The sequence below is a fragment of the Protopterus annectens genome, chromosome 4.part0, assembly GCF_019279795.1.
Source record: "Protopterus annectens isolate FY-2018-M chromosome 4.part0, PAN1.0, whole genome shotgun sequence".
Lineage (NCBI taxonomy): Eukaryota > Metazoa > Chordata > Ceratodontiformes > Protopteridae > Protopterus > Protopterus annectens.
This window is the reverse complement of record NC_056733.1, coordinates 225,669,741-225,695,277: the sequence shown is the minus strand read 5'-3', so window position 1 is coordinate 225,695,277 and position 25,537 is coordinate 225,669,741. Positions and strand designations below refer to the sequence as shown.

General features: G+C 39.4%; 1 protein-coding gene across 3 annotated transcripts in view; it reads right to left on the bottom strand.

Annotated features, from left to right (window-relative positions):
* GPS1 (G protein pathway suppressor 1) overlaps positions 1–25,537 on the bottom strand; it is a 2,619,406-nt gene that overhangs the window by 1,499,008 nt on the left and 1,094,861 nt on the right. For all 3 annotated transcript variants that reach the window (XM_044068228.1, XM_044068227.1, XM_044068226.1), the window contains exon 6: positions 554–631. In XM_044068228.1, the coding sequence (XP_043924163.1) occupies positions 554–631 (78 nt within the window). The remainder of the gene's footprint in view (positions 1–553; positions 632–25,537) is intronic.

Sequence of the window (25,537 nt, the reverse complement as noted above, 5' to 3'; positions counted from 1 at the left end):
GATATGGAACATTTTAGACAGCCCTAGCATCAAGTTTACCCTTGTCATCCTAGTGTTTCTGGATCCAATTAGCTGCTGAACCAAACACACAATTAGAACAAAGCTGAGTAAATCTCAGAACATTGACATTAAAACAAAGTTAATAGTCAACTGCCATGAGGCAAACTTCCTCTGGAAAGAGGGCATACATATACATATACACACACACACACACACACACACACACACACACACACACACACACACACACACACACACACACATTGGATGTGGGGCACAAGTGCCTGAAGAGGACCCTCAGAAAAAATGTAAAGGTGTGATACAATGCCCAAGCATAGAGTTGGTACACACAAGGGGGAAGTACATAAAAAACACAGATACACATACTACGAAATAATAGTCTTGCAAAATAAATACTTTTATCATTAAACATGGAAATGGTCATACATACATCTAGAATACAACTACTAGACCAAACACAGCACAGGGTGAAAAGTACATATGATAAATGCCACTTCTGTAATGCAATTGAGCTAACAGACTGATTACAGACCTCTGCAATTTCAGGCGTAGACTCTGCTTTACTAACATAGCTCAGTACATGTGACCAGTTCTGGAGGTAGACGCTCACCTGGAAAAAATAAATGTTCAGTTAAGTGCAGTATTTGCCTTTAACAGCAACTACACTGTACTTTACTACTGACCCTATTAATGCACTTATTGCAATATCACTAAAACTAGTACAGTACTGACTCACAACACTACCATTACGAAAAAAAAAATAGTGGGTATGAGAAAGGCCAGAGATCAAGCACAGTAACAAGGAGAAGGATCAACTAAAGAAGAAATAAACAAGCCAATAAATGTCAAATCAAAATTACTATAAAAGCACCTCCCAACAGATTTTCAGAAGCACTAAAATACAAAAGCACTTGTGAAGCAGTGCGTCCAATGCAAAATAAACAATTTCTTAAAAGGAAAGCAAAAAACTTAATGCTTTAACTGAATCACAGTGTTTTCGTTTCAAGACTTCTTCAGATAAAATTCCACATAAAATTGTTGCCTTTACATATCAAAAAAACTCCACCTATCAATTATACACTATTCAATAATAGTCAAACACTCATTAAAACAAGTTACAGATTTAAAAAAATAATCACAGTACTTCTGTATAAAAGATGCTATAAATGCTGCTTCCTGTATATGAAATGAAAAACTTGCAAATTTATAAATGTTAAAAACTGATACATATAAAAATTTTAACATATAAAAAATGTTATACAAGCAAATTAAAAACTATGAATTTAAAACTGCAAGATTCCAAGATGGTGGTCGGCTGAGTAGCACCCTCTCTACGTAGCTCTCAACCTTATATAGTAAATAACTGCATTAGCCAGCAAATCGGCAGCTACAAACAGCAGAAAGAGAAGTAAAAACTGCAAGGATCCTGGTTTTATACTAATAACCCTCAAAGATTCGCGTTTACCATCTGTTTAAGCCTGTTTTGCTACTTAAAAGGAATACTGCAAGAGTCTACATGTGTATAATAGAGGTCTGAAGGCTTCAGCACCTCAACAGCAGACAGCAACCACGAGGGAAACAAGAAATCAAAGACGTGGTGAAAAAAATGCCTAAAGAAGCAGAAGGCATGGATACTCAAACCTCCAAAACCAAACTATCAGCAACAGCTTCCCTAGAAAACGATATTACACCTAAAGGACAAAAAACTTCTAAAGCACAGCAAGAACTAAATAAAGACTGCTTTAAACAAAAGGCTGAAAATACCATTAGCATGGAGGACTTGAACAGCGCCCTTTTACCTCTACAATCTACTGTCCAAGGCTTCTCGGACCAGCTCAGTACATTTGGTGGCACTCTATATATATATATATATATATATATATATATATATATATATATATATATATATAAAAATTGCTGATAGAATGGATTCTGTAGAAGGGAGAATCAAATCCAACAAAATGGAGTTAGAGCTACTAAAATCAGAAGTGAAGACTAAAGATAAGGCGTTAGTGGACATACAAGCAAAATTACTAGACTTAGAAGTGAGGAGCAGAAGAAATAATCTGATCATAAAAGGATTACCGGAAAAGTATGAGCAAAATCAACTGATACCAACACTGAAGCAAATTTTCAATTCATTAATGCATACAAGAGAGTCCCCATCTGAATATATTATTGAAAGAGCCCACCGAGCTCTATATAAAAGTCAAACCGCTTCAAGCCCTAGATCAATCTACGTGAAGCTCCTCAACTATCATGATGTTCAAGATATTTTAACTGCCTACAAAAAACATAAGCACTTTATAACTGGAATACATATTCTATTTCCCAAGATCTCCCTTTAGAAATCAAGGAAAGACACCACAAACCATCTCCATACTGTGCAGACCTAATTAAAAGGAAGATTAAATTTCAAATGAGATTCCCTAATACACTCTTTTTTTCAGAATGAAATAAAAAATACAATGGCCTCGCCAAAGGAAGCTAACCCGATATTCCAAAAATGTTTTGGAAAACTACCTGAAGCTCAGAAATAAAAAAATACTGCTTCATTCTCTTCTTTACCAGAACCATTGTACACCTTTTACAGACCCTTCCTTCCAACCTGGACTCAAATACCAGCCATCACTTCGCTAATTTATTTCTATTAAAAGAAAATAGTTGTGTTCAATTCTAGACACCAGGTACGACTTGCATGTAGTGAGGTTGCCAGAGGGACCCTTAAGCGGTGGCAAACGGCATCCCTATTAGCAAATGCACAGCAAGAAAGTTTTAGCGCTTCCTGCACTGTCAGCCTAACTCGAACTGGCTCAAGATGGCTTTCTTTAAAATTCCCTTTCTCTCCTCACAGCCTAAAAGACTCTCCTAGCCCAGAACGAAGCACTCAAGATGCTACAGTACCAGCGAAACTCTGCCAGAAGTTTTATTAAGGTGAGGAGAATAGCTGGGAGTCTTGAATCTAGAGACTTGTAATTACAAATCAAGGTATTCCTTAATATGAACTGTGTCTCAGTCTAAACTTATCTTAAGAGAGTTATTATGGGTCAGAAATCAGCCAGGTCAATGACATGTCTTCTAAGTAATGTAATTTTTAGACAACGAAATGAGATGCCATCAACCCTAGTCCTCAGGAAGCTATATAATGGTACGAGAATGCTACTGGGTCCCTAAAGCGCCAACAACCACCGATCTGTAAGTTATTTCACCGCATTGATATTTAGTGCTCCTTGTAGGTTCAGCCTGAATCGAGAAGTCATAAGAGGGTTTTCTCTATGTATCCCTACCACACAACTAAAGTCTCTCCTAGCTAAGTTTGAGGCACGCAGGCACATGTACTAATAACCGAACTTTATCAAAGGAATGAGTATGGTAAGTTTATGTGCTGGTGATCCGGAGCTCAAATTTATGCGCATACGACTTTGCATAACGTGTTAGAAGAGCCTACTTTAACTACTTAAGGCTCTTAAACAGAGTTGCTCATCGATCAAAATATCAGATGGCATTACGCTTTTCCCAGGAGATTTAAGACTGCAGATATGATCTATTCATGCAGGGACAGCAGGCAAGCCTACATCGGGGCTCCATTAGTATAGCAGCTTGAAGGGTCTGTTTATATCTATCCCTATATGCAGCGATTGCAGAAAACTTATCTTCTGAGTTGTCTGGGAATAACAGTATATGAATTTTCTGATCTTTATGTGCCCCACAAATCTGAGAGCATCAATGCGTCTAAGGTCGTTTTTGTAGTTCTCGCCTAAGGTCACGTTATGCAAAACTACATGAATAACCATGGTGTCTGGTATTCAATAGACTATTTAAACTAGCCAATACAGTCTAGTAGTATGTTTTCTGGGTAGCTCCTACCTATTTCTCTCTTAATGATGTCTTCCCTTTCTTTCTCTGTCCCTCTTCTCCCTTTCTGTCTCTCCCTTGTGGATATTATGCTTCTCATACTTATTTGTCAGGAAAGTTCATATATGCTGATGGGCATCCATTAAAGCTACAATGTCATGGTAGCTATGCCAGAGTTTTCACCGAACTGCTCCATAGTGAACTGTTACTTGGAAAAAACATCTTCCCTCTCAGCTTTGATCTCTTATGTGTAATAATGTTTTGTGTTAGGGACAAGTCCATGTATTTATCTAAAGTTTGTATGAATACTAGATTACATTTCTGATGCTAGGTTTGTAATCATAACCTCTATCAGACATATACTACGGAGCAGCATTTAAGCCTTAATAATTATACTATGTTGTATAAAATGATGTGATAATTCCCATATGCTCTGCTGCTGTTTAAAATCTTTTGTTTTACTACATCCTCATAGGTCAACTAATACTGCTCTTAGCCAAGTTCTACATTAATCTCTCTCCCTTTGGACCCACATGTAAGGGTTCTTTTATTTTTCTCCTCCATTTTTCTTTTTCTATTTACCAAGGCTGGACTATAGTCCTAATTTATTCTTCAATATACAATTTACTTAACATTTATATCTGCAATGTTTTATAGGCTTTGTTACAACCTTAATTCTTGGCAATACCTCTAGCCAAGAGCTAGCTGGATATGTATAGTAGAGTTTCTGATGATGACGTTTGGAATTAAGTGCTGTACGTAGTATGTAAATTTTTTTTTTTGTGATAGGTAACAATATAATTGTTTCAAGAATATGTTTAATTGTTCTTTTATTATCTCTATTTCTCTCAATTATAGGTGTTTTGTGGGTAGGCACAGGGGTAAGATTGAGAGAGCTCAGTGCTGCATTCTCCTTAGTTATTATATGGGTACTAAACTGGCAAACTAATCTTAAGCCTCACAGTAGACCTCTGCTTCCTTTGGATACGTCATATTCACATTCAACTCAATCTGAGATATGGCTAAATTATAGATAAGGTTTGGAAAATATCTTCATGGAATCAGAAATAAAAGAAATCGTTTAATGCATCTCCTCTTAAAATCAGAATCAGACATTTGTTTTATACAAGAATATCATATGGTTACAGAAGACTGGGAAAATGAAAAAAATAGGAAATGGGTTAAGGATATAATTTCATCAGGAAATAGTTCTAACTCTAGAGGGGTGGCTATTATTAAAAACTCATTTGCACCTAATATTATAGATAAAGCTTCAACCAATCATTAGCGGACCAGAGTTCCGCTGTGGCGACCCCTAACCGGGAAAAGCAGAAAGACACAACAACATTATAGACAAAGCTTCTGACCAAGAGGGAAGGTGGTGCTATTTCACGGATCTAACCCCACTACTCCCCAAAACAATCTTAGTCATAAATTTTTATGGACCGTGCTCAGGGCAACATGATTTCATTTTGTTAATTTACATCATCGTACTTAATTTCCTCAATTATTACTATTTGCTAGGGGGTGACTGGAATGCAGTAAATGACCCCAAGCTTGACCGCTCTAGTAGTTCTAACTCGTACAACGCACAAGCCTCCCTTGCTTTGCTAGATTTAATCTCGGACTTTGGGTTGATTGACCCCAATTCCTTTGGGGATAGTACTCGTATTAACAATAACTACACTTACTTTTCTAGCTGTAATAACTCATGGTCACGTATAGATTTCTTCCTAAACTCCAATATATTAATAAATTGGCAGATAAAATATCTTGTTGATCCAAGGTTTTTCTCAGACCACTCAAAGATCACAGCCCATCTACAATTCCTACAGCCACTAATTGGTCTCTAAATAATAATATTCTACATAACCCAATAGCTACTGACAACATTTCCTTAGCTCTTAAAGAGTTTAATACTGACCCTCGCAATGCAGACATTCCCTACGACATCCAATGGGCTGCATGTAAAACTATGATCACAGGATTACTTATACAAAAGGCCACTTATTTAAAAAAAATGAGGAAAGAAAAATAAAACCGACTGATATCCGAGATTAGGGATTTGGATGGCAGGCTTCAAATCAACCACACCCCAGCTTTGGAAAATGAAAAGATAAATAAGCAAAAGGAATTATTTCATTTACACCAATCCAACTACTCCCTGCAAGAACTAAGATTTATAACAAAATACTCTGAATGATTACAACCCCCCTTCTAAGGTATTAGCCAGACTAATTGGAAACAAACAGAAATCCCCCAGGATAGCCCTTATTCATTACCAAGACACACTTTATAAATCAGACTCACAAATTATCCACTTACTCCAGCAATTGCATTCAGACATAGGAGCAATCAACAAATCCCAATCCCCGACATAAAAGACCATCTCAACAACATCACTTTCCCAAAACTCAATGAAGAACAAAAAAAGATCCTACTTGCCCCCTTTAGCCTTCAAGAAATAATCAACATCATTGATCATCTTAAACTAGGGAATGCTCCAGGTCCAGATGGTTACTCTAATGACTTCTATAAAACTTGTAAAGACATACTAGCTCCTATTTTACTCAAGCTATTCAATTGTATATCCCTCAATGGTATTTCAGACCTCTACCTTAACCACTCAAAGACCATACTACTCCCCAAAAATAATCGGGACTTATCAAACGTGAATAACTACAGGCCAATCTCATTAATGAATGTGGACATTAAAATTCTATCCCCCTTGCTAGCTGAAAGACAAAGTATTTACCTCTTGATTTCCAAAGAACAAACAGGCTTTATGTCCAAAAAACATACATGGGACAATACACTATCTCTAGAATCTACGATAGGCCTTACCAAGAATGACAAAAACCCTAGATATGCAATCATACTGGACGCATGTAAGGCCTCTGATAGGGTCAACTGGAATTTCTTGTTCATAGTACTATCTTATTTCGATATTCCCTGTGGGTTCATTAATCTGATTAAGATTCTATATAACAGTTCCTTCACACATCTATATATAAATAAAAAATGATCTAAACCAATAAAAATTTCGAATGGTACCAGACAAGGGTGCCCCCTCACCCCTCTTCTTTTCAACTTATATCTTGAACCTTTCTTTCTTTCCAGTAGACAAACAACCCACCACTCAATTCCCAAAATTCTACATACGAAAATAAGTTTGACTGCATTTGCGGATGACCTGAACATTTATTTTGAACATCCTTGGTCAGATACAAAAAAATGACTACTCTAAATACATTTGCTCATATCTCTGACTATAAAATTAATCTGAATAAATCCTACATTTTCCCAATCAACCCTGCGGCTCAGAGAAAAACTCTTTTCAGACTCTCCCTTTAACTTGTCTTTTTCCTGCAAATATCTAGAAGTTTGCTTCAACCACTCTTTCTCTTCTATAGTTCACTCCAACATTTCCAAAATATGGTCAACACTCTCCCAAGACCTACAAAGATGGCAACATTTGAAATTGCCCCTACTATCTAAAACATCCATCATCAAAATGAACATCCTCCCAAAGCTTCCTTATAAACTTTATGCTTCTTTTTCCTTCGTCCCAAACTCTTTCTTCATTAAAACACATAGAGCCTTTGCAAAATTCATTTGGCATCCGAAACTGGTAAGGGTGTCATATCAGAGACTTACTTTTCCAAAATCTAAAGGAGGCCTTGACATGCCAGACCTTCAACTTTACTATAAAATTCTGCAAGCAAATAGATTAACTGCTATTGTCAATTACCATCCGAACAGCCCTATGTGGACCCCCTTTGGATTACAATGTGGTACAATCATGCTCTGGAAAATAGTTTAAATCACAAAGCTCTTCCCTTCCTGGACCCATTAACTCTTAAGACGGTTAAAAATACACCACATCCTGAAGTGTAAAATCAAATCCTTCCAAGAGATTTTTAAATCCATGAAACTAGACAAAGCTCTTCTTTTATTCCAACCCATTCACTTAAACCCTAATATCAAGATAAATAACAACATGATCAATCTTGGAGGATATCCTCTAATAAAAGATTACTCGCTCTGGGATATACATAAACACAAAGCTCTCTCACCATCAGAACTAAGAGACACCTTAAAAGTATCTAAAAAATACATTATAATACTGCAACAAATCAGAGAATTTATTACATCCTTAATACAAGATCTTACGATTCTGGACTATGACCTCAATCAGGTTTCTAACATGCTCCAGATCCTAGCAAGTAATAAGAATATGCTATCCCTTTCTCGTAAACCCAAACACAATTCAGTTACAAGAGAGGCTAGTATATGCGAAATACTGGGATCAACAAGGTATTACCCTATTAGATAAACAAAAGTTAGCATCCATTAAATCCACCCTACTATTCTCCCCTTTTAAAATGCATACTTGCACACAATTTATGATTAACAATAATTTATACTACACTCCCACACATTTAAACAAATTCAACTCTAATATATCTCCTGCTTGCCCCTGCTGTTCCTTCCCCAATGCTGAAACCCTTCACATAATTTGGTTCTGCCGCTACTCAAAGTATCTGGTGCTCTCTAAAAGTCAGACTCAACAAGATGGGCCATCACAAATCAACTCTTTCTTGGGAGATGGCTCTATTACACATTACTAACCTTAAACTTTCAAAATTAAGACTTCATTATCCTAATAACACTCGGTCTACTAATTAAATTCTACATCTCCAAATACTGGCTAGATCGATCTAAAATGTCTTGGAGTGTGTTCAGGAATATGGCTGTTAAACACATTACTTCTCAAAAGCTCATAATTACAAAAGCTTGCAAATGCACTTACTTCCAGAATTTCTGGAATGTCATATGTGAGTTTCTGGCTGACAATTACTGTTATTCTGAATGGGTACTTTAATACTATTGGCTCCTCCCTCCTATGCTGCTCCTTTCTTCACCTTAACATCACCATGATTCTTAGATTCCACTCACCTTTGTAGCTTAAGATAAGCATACATGGTTTTTCGATCATATCTCATATTCTATATATTAAATTGAGGCTTTTACATTCTGAGTAGTTACAGTACCTACCCACCTGCATATTTGTTTTTTCTTTCTTTCAATATGACTATCTCCTGGTTGGGAATACCCTTAGGCAGCACTATTGTACATATTGTATATAGTTATTATTGCTATTATTTGAATGATCTTTGTTGTACAATGTTATTTTCTAAACTGCAAGCGTCCTGTTTTGTGTTAAGTTTTTTTAAAGCAAAATGAATAAAAAATTTCTATTTGGGGGGAAAAAAATATATATATTAGTCGTTCTTTGCTGCCATCTAGTGGCCATAGCACAAAATTTTAGATGAACATAAATAGGTTCATAGGTTGGTACTAGGCTATCGGCCCTAGGGCCTATACAAACCTAGCCATAACAATTCCCTGGATATTTTTTCCCACAATATTTACTTCCCTGGACCCCTGTCTAGCAGGGTGACTGACGTGATCCCCAGGGTGAATTTCCCATCTCCCATCCAATCGTCAAGGTTCCTTTTGAAGAGGGCCAAGGAGGTGCACTGCTTGACATGTATGGGCAGTCTATTCCAGAGTATGGAGAGTCTCTGGGTCAGGAACCTATCCCTCCAGCATGTTTTGTTCATTGTGATGACAAGGTTTACATCCCTGGAGCATGTGGCTCTGAGAGACTGGGATTTCTTAAGTGGAGCATGTCCAACAGCTCAGGATTTGACATGGCCTTGTATGTTAAGCAGAGATCGCCTCTGAGTAGACGATATGCGACAGAGTACAGCTTGAGTTTTTTTAGACAGTCAGCATAGGGCATATGCTTTAGGCCTGTGATTCTTTTAGTGAGGTATTTCTGCGGCCGTTCCAGCTGCTGCAGGATGTCATGTGAGGTACATACCAAACGGGACGTTGTACTCTATAATGGGTTTAATGAGGGATGAGTACAGTGGGACAATGACCTCCTTTTTTCTGGATGAAAAGCCGTTAGTGATGAGGTGTGCCACATACAAGGATTTCCTGACTGTTGTGGCGATGTGGCTATCGAAGGTGAGACCACTGTCCACTGTGTCCCCAAGTTTCTCATCACACTTTCAGTGTTTAGTGTACTGCCACTTATGTGGTAATTCATGGGTACATGTTTTTTCCCCAAAGGGGATAACTATACATTTCTTGGCATTAAGCTTGAGCCCATGGCTCTGGCACCAAGCATAGTTTCTGTAAGGCCCTTCTGCAGAATATCCACATCATTTGGGGATTCAATAATGGCTCCGAGATTGCAGTCATCTGCTAACTTTATTAGCCAGTGTCCCTCAGTGTTGGCCTTTACTTCAGAGAAGTAGATGCCAAACAAGAGCGGTCCCAGGACTGAACCCTAAGGTACTCCACTTTTCTGGAGCTAAATTTGAAGTCAGCTACCTTTACAGTCTGAGTTCTGTCAGTAAGCCAATTGGCAACCCATCGAGTGATGTACGGATTTATGCTCGGCTTAGTAAGTTTACATATGATTCCAGAGTGGGGGGTGGTGTCGAAGGCCTTGGCGAGGTCCAGATAGGCTGTGTGGACCTCCTTACCCTCGTCCACAGCTCTGGAGACTGATGTGAAGAAGTTAATCAGGTTCAGGAGACAAGATTGGCCCTTCACAATCCCAAACTGGGTGGGATCCAGTGTTTGAAGGTTGCCAATGTCTTTGTTTATAAAGTTCCACGATAATGCGTTCCATGTCCTTACAGATCAGGCTTGTCAGACTGATGGGAAAATAGTTCCCAGGATCCAAGGTGGATCCCCCCTTGTGGAGTGGGATAACTGTAGCTGTGCGCCACTCAGTGGGTACCAAGCCTGAGGTGAGGCTATGATTAAACATGACACTTGAGTGAGGTGCCAGTTCATTTCGTAGTTCATGTAGTATATAGCCCGGGATGTCATCTGGTCCCATGGATGCTGTATTCTTACATTTGGAGAATGCAGTTTCTACCTGTGTGGCCGTGATTACCGGAATTTGGCAATCTTTTGGTATTGAGATGGGCCCTTTAGGGGGTGAAGTTGGCACTAAATCAATCTGCCAGGATATTGGCAATATCCTTGGGATCAGTATATTTAATGCCATTCTGTTGTAGCTCAGAGCATATCAGAGCATTGCCATTTAGATTCTTGACATAACTATAGAATGCCTTGTGGTTGTCTTTGGAATCTTTGGCAGTTTTATTTTCGTAACTAGCTTTGGTGGATTTTATGAGGGATCTCAGCTTCTTACTGAGGCTGGTAAGGGTTTTTTTTTGCATCCTGGGATTTTCCTCTTTTCTGCAACAGTTTCTTCGTTCTGTTGTATAGTTTGTTTATGGCAGGGGACCACCAGACTGGCTTCCTTTTTTTGGAGGAGAGCATCTTGGTTCTATTTGGGATGGCACGATTCATGCACGAGTAGATGTGCTCGTACAGTGCCTTTGTGTGGGATTCAGCAGTCGAACTTTTAGCTCCCGTGTGCATGGGGGGTGTCATGAAGTTTGTCACTTCTGACTTGAGTAGCATGAAGTTGGCTTTGGAGAAGTTTTTTACGGAGGCTTCCTTATTGGGGAGTGGGATGTGGATGTCAAGGGTGATTTGCTTATGGTCAGACCTGATCAATGAGGGGGTGACCACTGGTGTGGAGCATCCATCTCCCATGTTGGTAATGACCAGGTCTAGGATACTGGAGCCCCTGGTGGGACAATGGATTAGTTGCTCCAGGGCATTGGAATTTATGAATTCCAAGAACCGTTGGGAAAAGGTTTTGGTACCCGAGTAGTTTTCCCAGTTAATGGCAGGGTAGCTGAAATCACCCAGTATTAGGGTGTTTGGTTGTATCTTAATATTTTCCAGTATGTTTAGAAAGGTGTAGTGAGAATCTTGGGGCATGGTGGGGGATCTGTAGCAAGCTACAATTTGGATTGCAGTCTTACCTAGTGTTAGTTGCACCTGGAGAATTTCAGATGCATTGTGTTGGGCAACTAGCTTGGAGGTGTGAATATGGACACTCCTCCACATTTAGTGTTTCGGTCTTGGTTTGGTGGCCGAAAAGTGTGGCAAAAGTTGTAGCCTGGTACTGCAGGGGTGCTCTCTGGAGCATTGAACCAGGTCTCAGTTACTGCACAGATATCGATGTTCTCCATTTTTAGGAGTGCCTCGAGAGAGTGCATTGTGAGGTTTAGACTTCTAGCACTGAGCAGCATTACCTTCAGATTTTGCATGCTTGTATCTGTTATGGTGGTGGTTTTGTCCTTTGAACCTTGCCTAAAAAATAGAATAATAAAGTACAGAAATCTTATCCTACACCAAATAATTCACAATCTAGCTGCTCTCATCTTTAACACTGAACTTGTACTTAAATTTGCTTTAAGTCCTGGGCTTCTGTTACCTTCCAGGATTAATTGCCAGTACAATTCACAATACTCAATTTTGTTCCCCAAGAACCCCCCTTAAAATCAAAAGGAACTACTTCAATCACAAAAAACTTATATTTTGCATTGGGGCAACCTTTCAAAGGCTTCCATAAACTATTTTTTCTCATCCTTAGTTTTTAAATCATAGTAATGTTCATATATTCTTCTCCTTAAGGTTCTTTTTGTTTTACCAGTATAGAATGCATTACAGCATTCACAAGTAATCAGATAGACTAACCCCTGACTATTGCAATTAATAAAAGAAGTTATTTTAATAACTTTGTTCCTACTTGTCAGAAAAACTCTCTTTGTGGGCAATAAAGGCCTACCAGGCACACGCACCACACTTAAATGTACCCATCCTTTTACTGCCCTTAGTCTTAACCTTACATTCCACCAGGTGCTTTATATTCTGGGTCCCTCTAGAAGTTATATTGAGAGGATTCTTAAAAAGCACATCTAAATCAGAAAACTGAGAAAATTTCATACATTCTTCCCCAACGATCTTGGTAATTACTTTGGCATTCCCATTATAATCTATGACAAAGGCACCATCCATACTAACACCCTTCTGTTCATTATTTTTACCCTTACTAACATTTTCACCAGCTTCACACAAACTTAGTTTGGGCCAATACTTACCTTTTCTACCCACTGTAACTTCTTCCTGTACTTGATCTATTAGTTTCTCTGGGTATTTCCTTTCAAGAAACATACTCTTCAAATCTCTACTTTCCTGGACAAAATTATCATCTGATATCATTCTACTTATACGGACATATTGCCCTTTTACTATGTTCCTTTTTTGCTTAAAAGGATGGTTGGTCACTTGTATAATATAAGTAAGAGTTAGAGAAAGTATTCTTGCTATATACCTTAGACTTAAACCTCTTGTCATTAACAACTTAAGTAATAGACACATCGAAACAATTCATAACTTCACTTATTTCGTGGGTGAATCTTAGAAAGGGGTAGCTCCATTAATATATGTAATAAACTGCATTAACTTTTCTTTGGAATCTACCCACAAAACACAAATGTCATCCAGAAATCTCTTGTATAAAGTCCAACATCCAATATAATTTGAATTCTAAATATATTTCTTTTCCAATACATAAAGTATTAGGTTTGCAAACTCTAATATAATAATCGGATCTAATAATAATTTTCATTATGTTAATACACTAGTGTTAAAATGAACCTCCTCTGCTGAGGGCTCTGGGGAGAACTCAGAAGAGACAGGGACTCCTAGAGAGGAGAATACCCCCTGAAGACTCGACTGGGAGGGCTGACCCTGGTCAGGATGGGAGGCCTCACAAGCTGAAGTACAGAGAGGCAGGGAGGGAACTTGCGTTGCGGCAGACAAAACTCTAGACCTGGAGAAAGTCCCCTCTACCACCCAAGAAAGCCAAGGGGCTGGAAACTACCCAACCCACACAAACAAGGGAGAGATTCCCTGAAGAGGAAGAATGCATCCGGAAACAGCACCGCAACCCCCAGATGATACCAGCCCAGAGCTATCGAAAGGCGAAGGGACTAGTATGAGAAGACGATACCAGCCACCCCCCCCACCCCCACCCCCCGGCAGAGCCAGCATGGACCACTCAAGGTCCAGGGCTCACCCCTCTTCGAGGGTGAGGGAAACGAATAAGCCAGGGACTCCGACAGGGTCAAGAAAGGGGGGATATTCGGCCTCACTGGAATCTGACTGCAGACGTCCAGGTCCCTAGAATCCAAAGTCACCAGGGCTGGATGAGGAGAAAGAGAAACCTGAAGGGGCGAGGCTCTCCTGGTTGGATGGGCAGCAGAAGCCAGGAACCTCAAATCTATTTGGGCTTTGAGGAAGCTCATCATCCTGTCCATGTCAGGGGACAAGAGACTCCTAGAAGATCTAGAGAAGGAAGAGGAGTGGGTAGACTTGGAGGGTGATCTCCCTGACCTACTGCCACCTGGAACCTCTGTTTAGAGGTAGAAGGGACAACAACCTCCTCCAAGACTATAATTGTATCCAAAGACCCTGTTGGATCCGAAGGCCTAACCGGTACAGTGGACGGATTCTATGAACTGGTCAGATCTAAGGGCCTCTCATCCGGAGAGGCCCTGGATCCAAGAGACTGTTCTGTGGCTCTTGGCTCTGAAGACCTTGGATCTGAGGCAGACCTAGAGTCAGATCCTGAGAATTAGGATCTGACAGCTGCGGTTTCTTAGAGAGAGCTGGAGTGAAGGGGTTCTTCTCTTTGAATCAGAAGAGGAAACCTTCGAGGGAGAAACAAAGGGGCCCCTGGGCCAGACCCTTTAGCAAAAAACTTCTTGCAGTGCTTTGCCTATGCCCTGGGGATAAATGCAGCACATTTAACCTCCAGGTGCGGTGAGCGCTCAAGCAATATACGCACTCCTTGTGCATGTCAGAATGAAACATTTTCTGACCGCATGAGGAGCATTTCTTAAAACTAACTGGTTTATCAGCCATAATTTAACCAACTAAGCTGACTAAACTAAACTACCACACTAAAAATCAACAACCAAGACAGCCCTAATGACTACTAGAAAAAGGGTGCCAAAAACCCGACACACTAACTCAACAAAGAAAACCTAAGCTAAGGGAAAGGAGGCAATAACTACAATACAACAATAACAACTAAACTAAAATACTACACTAGAAAACTACCTGGAATTAAGAAATGAAGAAAAAAAAGCACTTAACTAGCTAGAGCCACTGGAAACGTGTCTGCACAGGATACATGGCAAACGAGATCTGGGGATCAAAGGGCAGCAGGGCATCATGGGAAATGGAGCAGCTACAACCTTGGATCCATATGTAGTATATTGCTGGCTCTGATCCAAGACCCTGTAGTGATGAATGATGACGTGGATAACATCAGATCTAATGCAGTAGCCTACGTTACTTGGACGGACTACCACAGCTTATAAAAAAGGGGAGTAGAAAGAAAAAAAGAATCCAGGAGTCCCTGAAAATTCCCTAGAAAAGCCTGTTCTGGACCTGGAGAAAAAAATCTAGCTTGTTTTGTTTTGTAAAAAGTATATAAAGAAGACTAAGTTCCTGCTTCTAGAATACTTTGAGTCAAACCCTTTCCCTGGTAGAGCGCACATTGACATTGCCAGGAATAGTTTTACTGTGATGGGAATAATAAAAGGTAATAGCCTTTGGCAAGCATTTGGAAATAGTTTGCTTTAACACAAGTTGTCCTGTGTTATCTTCACAAGAAATGAACTAATTGGAAATTCTGAAAGATTTTATTCTATCAAGATAACATCAGAGCTGTCTCAACATCTAACATATCCTTTTTGTCCCTCAGTTTTAGGAGCAGGGAATAATACAGGAAAATGCATAGTTTGGATTAAAGTACGCTTAAATACCACTTTAGGCATAAAACAAGGATTAGATCTCAAAGAAACCCTGTCTTTATGAAAGGTGAGATAAGGATGATCCATCATAAGAGCTTGCAAGTCAGATGATGTTCTTGCAGAGATCAAAGCAATCTGTAAAACTGTTTTCCATGTTAAGAAACAAGTCAGCCAGATGAGCTGGTTCAAATGGAGAAGTATTAGCTTATCTAACACAAAATTAAGATTGCAAGGAGAAGCCACCATTTTTCTTGAGAGAGAGGTCACAATGTAAGATCCCTTTCAAACACATTTCAACATGAGAATGCACTGAAAGGGGGAGATCCATAGGCAGATATGTTGAAGTGGTCAAGAGATCAACCCTGACAGAGGAGTAAGACAGGTCATAGAAAAAATAACTCTCACAAATACTGCAAAACCAGAGAAACACTAGCCCTGAATGAGTGATAAATATATTGTTGGCACCAACTAGAAAGCCTTTGCCATTTAGTTATACAAGCTTTCTTGACTCTAATAATACATAGAGCACAGTCAATAGGTGCCAAAAAGGTATTAAAACTCTTATCATCCAGGCAATCAGCTGAAGCTGTTTTGGGTCAGGACGCATCAAACTCTCCAGCTCTTTTGTGAGTAGATCTACTCTTTAAGGAAGCTTATATTAAGAAATGCAGAGTGTAAATAGTAATGGTGGAGTATACACATTTCGAAAGAAATGAGCAAGTGATTTGACAAAGAAAGGATATTCAGGACGGATATATAGAAAAATACCATAGACAAAAGAAAGAAGTAATACTACTGCTTACTAGAGGGGCTCCTATACTAAAAGAGGAGGGGAAAAAAGACAATAATGGTAGAAATGCGGTATTAAGGGGCTGTTGGCAAAAGAGGAGGATTCAGCTGGCATGTCTTTACAATCCACCATAAATTGCTATTATGTAGCTTAAGAAAATTCTGGGAGAAATAATGAGCTTGGAACTTGATTTGTAATGAAGAGGATGTATCAGGGGAACCTAGAAGGAAAATATAACAAAAGAAGGTAACACTTCTGAAAAAAGGGGTCTATATTAGAACACCGAACTTTCAACATTTCGAGTGTTCTAATATCGACCCGTTTTCAGCGAACGCTGAAAATATCGAAGAAACAGAAAACCAAATTTTTTCCTAGGGAAAGAATTCAGTTGCCCGTTTCTGTTGCTTCAGTATTTTCAGCTCTGTGGTGGAAAGTTACGGGTTGGGTTCAGGTAAGTGTGCGATTGTGTGGACGTGAGGGTTAGGGCAGGTTAGGTGAGTTAGGGTGCGGGTCAAGTAAATGTGCGATTGTGTGGACGAGAGGGTTAGGGCGGGGTAGGTGATTGTGCAATAGTGACGGACCTTAGGTTTAGGGTTAAGGTAAGTGGATAGTTAGTGGTGTATGTATAGTTTGGTGTAGGGTTAGGTGTAAGAGTTTAGGTGTATGTGCATGAATTGCTGTTTGTTTGGTGTGCTTGTGTTGTGTGTGTATGTGTTTTGGAACAGCAAATTTTTTCCCTATGAAAAAATTTGCTGTTCTGTATGTTCGATGTTTTAAATTTTAATAAGGTTCGATATTAGAACACTCGAAATTTTGAAAGTTCGGTGTTCTAATATAGACCCTGAAACAATTATGAAAATATTTGGTATAGATGACGTGAATTCAGTAGGAGGAACTCGTACAGAATTTACATATTCCCCAAGGTACAATAACTGGGCAAGATTAAACAGAATTTATATTTCACAGGAAATGTGCATTTCACTGAAAACTTAAGACATATGTCCAATAATTATTTCCAATCATACATCAATAAAAACCATGAAAAATGCAGGATAATGAAGTAAAAGTAAAACAAAGGCACCTCCCACTTCCATGTTAAAAACAGATGAATTCAAAGAATGGGTAGTGGAAATTATTAAAAATTTAATAGAGAAGACAAAAACTTCTTCATAAGGGGTAGCTGGAAAATCTCTCAGAACAAGAGGAGTATCAACTGCAGAGTGCTAAAGGAAAAATAAGGGAGCATCTGGATAATATGCATGAGTTTAAAAAGACTGCTGTTAAGCAACTTTTTGACAACTCTTAGCACAATAGCAGAAGGGTTGCTGCCAGCTTACAGCCTATGACATGAAAAATAACCAGAAATCCTAAAATGGTATGAGAGATAATTCAGACATTTTATGAAACTTTGTATAAACTGATGAATGTGGAAACCAAGGAAAATCACAAATGGAAATATTTATGAAATACTTGATTATGACAAGGTTAAAGGAAGATAAGGATCAACCACTAAATATTTAAGACAGTGTGACATGAGATGAAAACAATGATAATCAATCAGGTAAGTCTCCAGAAACAGATGGCATTCCTGCAGAAGTCTGGAAGTTGAGAGAGAAGAAAGTGATAAGGTCTGGAAGATTTTGTTTAATAGTATTTTAAAAGGAAGGAAAGTACCAGCATCTTAGAAGGCAGCTGTGGTGGTTGCATTACCCCCAAAGAGGGTAGTCCCCATCAATCTCAGCTTCATAAAGACTCATTTCAATTTTAAACCGTAACTATAAGGTGTTTATGTCTATACTAGCTAAGAGAATGGCAAAGGTGTTGCCAAAGTTAATAGATATGGATGAAGGTGGTTTTGTGGAGCCAAAGCAAACATTTGACATTTATAAAACAATGACGACCTAAAGGGAAAGGAATGCAAGAATGGTTGGTGGGTCTTGATACAAAATGTATGACAGAGTAATCTAGGATTTTAGGAGTAGGCAATGGAAGCATCTGCATTCCCTGATAAAATCAGATTAATTAGGAGGATATAGGAAGAATTGGAAGTGAGAATTAAAGTAGGAGAATTCCTCTTCTGATAAGTTATGTATGAACAGAGGAATCAGGCAGGGATGCCCTCTTTCCCATTTATTTGCTTTTTATTTACAGGGACTGGCAAAGAAAGTATGAGACTCAGAAATCCAAGGTTGTAATTGGTATGGTAATCAAGAAAAGTTATTTTTATTTGCAGAAATTTTGCAACTGGTAAATCCAGAAAAGGACATTTCTGTGTTGTGTAACACACTGGGTAGTTTAGTCTTTTCAGGATATAAAATCAATGAGGAAAAAGTGTTAACAGTCATGAATTGTGTATCTCTGCACAAATAGATTCAGTAATATCCATGTTTATGGGGACAAGATAAGATGAAGTGTTTGAGGGTATGGATTAAAAGACTTCTGTTATGGCAGCTAAGGATATGTGAGGAGAGAGTAAACAAAAAAAAAATACAAAAACTGAAAAACTGGTAACTCGTTTATGAATATGGATAGTAAGATTCTAGCAGTGAAAATGTTTTAGAACCCTTAGTTTAATATAAAAGTCAGATATATTTTTTCAACCACAGAGGAATTTGCTGAAAGATTTATATGGGAGGAGAAGAGGGCAAGAGTTAAGTGGGATAAGATGATCCTCCCAATAGATCAAGGTGGTTCAGGATTACCTGATTTGAAGGGATATTTTAGAGCTACAAAGTTAAACCTCAATACAAGCCACAATTTATAATTCAAGGTGGAAAGGGATAATCATGAAGCAGGCAGGGGAGTGGTGTTCATGAAATAAGGAGAGTGTGAGATTTTGGATGCAAATCCATGAGAACCACCACCATACAAAGCATTATATCCATAAAGATGCTGAAAGCATTCTAATAAGTCAACATGGGAATGCAGAAAGGAAATTTTGCTGAGAGATGACTGCAAGGAGGGATACAGTAAATAGGCAAGAGGGGGTAGGGAATTTATTGAGAAACTGGCAATGGAACTAAGATACTGGGCGCAAACAGCAAGGTAGGGAAAGGTAAAGCGTGATGAGGCCAAAAAGAATTTTGGACTGCAGTTTGGCGACTGTCTTCCTTACCAGGGATTGATACCAGAGTAAAGGCAAAGAGAAAAGGATAGTGGAGTCCTACGTGAAAAGACCTGCTTTGATAGAAATTTTAGTTTTATTCTAGAACAGAAGCTGCTGTGAATAAGGGGATATTAGTATGGCATGTAAAGCATTGCATGACAACCATAAGAATCAATCAGAGGAGATTAGAAAACATTGAGGAGACTGGAAAAACATTTTACCAGGGAACAATGGGAGGACATATATAGGGCTCCCATGTATACAACAAAGTCCAGAAGGTTTATGATTTTTGCATGGAAGTGTCTACATAGGTTTTTCAGAGTGTAATGAGATGGTAGACTTTAAAAATTCCCTTCAGATTACTCTTGTCATAAAATCTGTGTGTGTTGGGGGATCAAATGGCTATAACTAGGAAATGACTATTTTGAGCTGTGACACGATCTAAACTGCCAACACATAGTAAGGTCTTAAGTTTAATTCTACTGTCTGACAAAAAAGCAATTATTAGAAAATGGAACTCAAAACCTAAACCAATACAAGAACTGGAAAATGGGATCATTATAAATGGAAAGGAGCAAATTACATGGAAATAAATGGAATTTGTGAGAAAAATACATGCAAAATAATGTACAGGGAGAGGAATGATATTTAAGGGAAGGCAGGAATCATGCTGTTGGCCATAATGTTGGCTAAAACAGAGGCTGTAAAGAAAGAAAATGTATGTAATGTATAATGTATGAAAACAAATTGTTAATATGGTTTCTTTTCTCTTTTATTAATTTATGTGTGTCTATGGCTTAAGTGATAATTTAATACAGATATTTTAAAACAAAACAAAAAATATATATATAAAGAAAGAGAATCGGTCTTTCCTTGCCTTCTTGCATCGAGTCCTGGAGTGCAATTTTGCCAGCTGGTAGTTTACAGAGCAGGCAAACAGATCTACTTCAGGAACTCAGCTGAGATGGAGCAAACCTTGGAAAACCCCCAATTTGGTTTCTATTCATGAGGGTCTAACCTTTGTCCTGCTTAGCCTATCCGACAATTTTGCACTGACAGAATGCTATCAGAATGAGACTCTGCTGTAAAGCTATATTCCATGCTAACATGTTTAGTCAGCATAGCAGGTAAGATCTGGTTTCCTCCTTGCTTGTTTATCACATCACTGTAACATTGTCCAGCAACTTGACATGATCCACAGAACCAATCATGATTCAGAGAACTGACTGCCTTGATAAGGGCAAGCATCCCTTTTATGTTTATGTACGTGTGTCTGTCTTTGTTGTCTCCTAGATACCTTGTACTTTTATAACCCGTGACAAGACTACCCAAGAAAACTCTTAAGGAGTGTTGTAACTGAATGCTTTGAAGCAGGAAGGGTGAAGGGGAGACTTGGATTCAGGGATAGTTAATGCCACTTCCAATTGATTTACCTTCTCAAAAATCCCTGACTTGGAATCTGAAAAGATAGTTTGTGATGGAGCTGGGACCAAAGTGACTTGAGAGATACCACTGCATTATTCTAATGTGGAGTCTTGCCAGAGGTAACATGAGAATCATAGATACCAGGAGACAGAGAATAGTAAGGTATTCCCTTGCAGTGACCCAAGTCCAAGAGGAAAGCCTGGAACAGATTAAATACAAATTGTTATAGTATAAATGTCAGTGGTGGGTGGAACCGTAATAAATTAGAACCTGCAATAAGAATACATTGCCTGGCTAAAAGGGACTCTGTTAAGACAGATTATGTTTAGTGCTAATAAGTCTTCTCTGTACCAAAAGCACAACTACCAATATAAATGAACATTTAATTCACAAGAATTAATTTCTCAAAAAGTGTAGACGTAAGCAAGTTATGACAAGCTACTCTCAAAAAGTTCACTATCAGTCTTTTACTGGGATAAAATTAGTATGAATTTCTGTTAGCAAAGGGTAAGCAGAATGGATCAAAAGGTCATACACGGACACACTGTATTCAGCTGCAACACAGTGAATATCTGTTAAGAAAATACCAAAATGTATTAATATACAATTTTCTACCAAAAATATTCTTAAACGTGAAAATTTCTAGTGTGTGTGTGTGTGTGTGTGTGTGCGTTATACATACATAGGTTCATAGGTAGGTACTAGGCTAGTGACCCTAGGGCCTATACAAGCCTAGCCAAAAAGGAACCCTGGCTTTCGCCACCCAAGAAAATTATTTTCCTGTGCCCCTGTCGAGCAGAGGCAGAGAAGTGATCCCGGGCTGAATTTCCTATTTCCCATCCAATTATCAAGATTTTTCTTGAAGAGGGCAAATAAGGAGCTTTGTTTGATATATATAGGTAGTTTGTTACAGTGTAATAGAAGTCCCTGGGACAGGAATCTATCCCTCCAACATGTTCTCTTTATTGTGGTGAAAAGATTTAGGTCCCTACAGCGTGTAGCTCAGAGGGATTGGGATTTCTTTAAGTGGAGGATGTCCAACAGCTATAGGTTTGACATAGTTTTGCATGTTAGGCAAAGATTGCTTCTGAGTAAGCAATATGCGATGGAGTAAAGCTGCAGTTTTTTGAGACGGTCTGCGTAGGGCATCTGTCTGAGGCCGGTAATACTCTTAGTGAGGTATTTCTGTGGCCTTTCCAGTTGTTGTAGATGTCTTGTGAGGTATATACCAAAAGGGGCATTCAACTCTATAATGGGTCTAAAGAGTGATGAGTAGAGCGGAACAATTACCTCTTTTCCTGGATGAGAAACCTTTTGTGATGAGGTGCGCCACACAGAAGGATTTCCTGGCTACTGTGGCGATGTGACTATCAAAGGAGAGACTACTGTCCACCTGTGTCCCAAGGACTCTTACCACACTTTCAGTTTTAAGTAGACTACCACCTATGTGGTAGTTCATGGGTACAGAGTTTTTACCAAAAGGGATGACAATGCACTTTTTTGCATTGAGCTTGAGGCCATGGCTTTGATATCAGGCATCTGTCTCAGTGAGGCCCTTTTGTAGGATATCCATATCGTTAGGAGTTTCGATTATGGCTCCTAGTGTGCAGTCACCTGCGAGCTTCATTAGCCAAAGACCTTCTGTGTTAGCTTGTAGTTCAGAGAAGTAGATACCAAATAGGAGAGAACCAGGACTGAACACTGTGGTACTCCACTCGTCACTGGTCTGAAGTCGGATTTGGAGTCTGTTACTTTCACAGTGTGGGTTGTGTCAATGAGACAGCTGGCAACCCATCCTGTAACATAGGGATTTATACTAGTTTAGTGAGTTTAAATATAATTCCAGAGTGGGTAATGGTGTCAAATGCCTTGGCGAGATCTAGATGGGCTGTATGAACCACCTTACCCTCATCTACGGTTTTGGTGACTGCTTCAAAGTCTTATTAGGTTTGGGAGACATGATCTGCCTTTTACAAACCCAAACTGGGTGGGGGGGTCCAGAGTTTGGATATTACCAATGTCTTTGTTTATAAGTTCCCTGATATGTTCCATGGTCTTGCAGACCGGGCTCGTCAGGCTAATGGGGTGGTAGTTCCCAGGGTCCGTGGTGGATCCTCCTTTGTGGACTGGGATAACCGTCACTGTGCGCCATTCAGTGGGCACAAAGCCTGAGGTGAGGCTATGATTGAACATGTTATTTTTGTGGGGTGCCAGTTCGTTCTGTAGTTCGTGTAGAACAAAGCCTGGGATGTTGTCAGGTCCCATGGATGCTGTGCTCTTGGCTTTGGAGAGTGTGGTTTTTACCTGTGCAGTCATGATTACAGGAACTTTGCATTCTTCCAGTATAGAGATGGGCCCTTTAGGGGGTGACAGGGGGGTAAAGTTAGCACTGAACCTATCTGCCAGGATGTTGGCAATATCAGTTGGTTCTGTATATTTAATGACACTGTGCTCTAACTCAGAGCAGATCTAAGTGTTACCACTGAGATTCTTAACATACCTATAGAATTGCTTTGTGGTTGTCTTTAGAAACACTGGCGATTTTGTTTTTCATAACTGGCTTTGGAGGATTTTATGAGGGGATCTCAGCTTTGTACGGTGGCTGAACAGGGAGTTCCTCCAATCATGGGATTTTACTCTTTTTTGCAGCAGTTTCCTCCTTCTGCTCTAGGAGTTGGATTAAGGCAGGGGACCATCAGATTTGCTTCCTTTTTCTGGAGTATAGCATCTTGGCTCTGTTAGGGATAGCACGATCCATGCACACGTGTAAGTGCTTATAGGAGTCGTACCTCTACTGTCCGTCTGGATGGGTGTCATGAAGTTTGCCACTTCTGTCTTAAGAAGTGTGAAGTTGGCTTTGGAGAAATTTTTTATGGTGGTTTCACTAATGGGGGGTGAGGGCGGGATGTGGATGTCAAGGGTGATTAGCCTGTGGTCGGATCTGACTAATGAGGAACTGACCTCTGGTGTGGAACACCAGTTGCCCATGTTGGTAATGACCAGGTTTAGGATACTGTTGCCCCTGGTGGGGGTTTGGATAAGTTGATCCAAGGCATTGAAATTTACAAATTCCAGAAAACAATGAGCAAGAGTTGGTACATGAGTAGTTTTCCAAGTTAATGCTGAGGTAGTTGAAATCTCCCATTATTAGGGTGTTGGATTGTACCCTAATATTTTCCGGTATATCAAGAAATATGGAGTGGGAATCCTGGGGCATGGTGAGGGATCTGTAGCAAGCTAAAATTTGGATTGCGGTCTTGCCCAGAGTTAGTTGCACTTGGATAATTTTGGATGCATTATGCTGAGCAACTAGCCAGGAGGTGTGGATATCCTTAATGAATATAGACACACCTCCACCTTTAGTGTTTCTGTCCAGGTCAGGTGGCCAAAAGGTGTGGTACGAATTATAGCCTGGTAATGCAGGGGTGCTCTGTGGAGCCTTGAACCAGGTCTCTGTCACTGCACAGATGTTTATGTTCTCCATTTTAAGCAGTGCCTCGACTGAGGGCATTTTGAAGTTTAGACTTCTAGCATCGAGTAGCATTACCCTAAGATTTTGCTTGCTTGTACCTGTTACAGTGGTGAATTTGTCATTTGAATCTTGCCTACAAAAGGCACTATAGGGGTGGGAAGAGCCTTAGCCAGTATCCAGAATCCCAAGGGAGACAGGGGCAGGTCATCTCTGGCAAAGCATCGTGGACTGTCGAACATGTCATCCCAGGCAGATACTGGATCCCCTTAGAATGACACCAGAAGCTTAGCCAATTGTTGAAGTCAATCACTTTGTCCTTGTACTGCACTATCATTCTGGCTGATGGCAGGATGCTACTCAGGGCTAGGGTCATACCTGCCTGAGCTACAACATTGGAGAGCTCCTCCAGGTCTCTTTTCATGTAGTCCAGGGAGGTACGTCTCAAGTCATTCACACCAACATGGACAATGACAGTGTCATATTTGTACTTGTGAAGTGACTTGAGTGCGTGTGCTACACATATATACACACGCATACAATGGCTATAAAAAGTACAATGGATATAAAAAGTGTACACACCCCTGTTAAAATGTCAGTTTTTTGTGATATATAAAAAATGAGGCAACAATAAATCATTTCAAAACTTTTCCCACCTTTAATGTGAGCTATAACCTGCACAGTTCAATTGAAAAAAAAAAAACAAATATGTTAGGGGGAAAAAAATATAAAAAATGTTGCACAAGTGTGCACATCCTTAAATTAATACTTTATTGAAGCACCTTTTGATTTAATTACAACATTCATTCTTCTTGGGTAGGAGTCTATCAGCATGGCACATCTTCCCTTGGCAATATTTGCCCACTCTTCCTTGCAAAAGCACTCCAAATCTGTCAGATTGTGAGGGCATATATTGTGCAGAGCCTTCTTCTAGTCATCCCACAGATTTTCTATTGGATTTAGGTCTGGGCTCTGGCTGGGCCATTCCAAAACTTTAATTTTCTTCTGGTGAAGATACTCTTTTGTTGATTTGGATGTATGCTTGGAGTCACTGTGCTGAAAGGTGAAATTCCTCTTCATCTTCAGCTTTCTAGCAG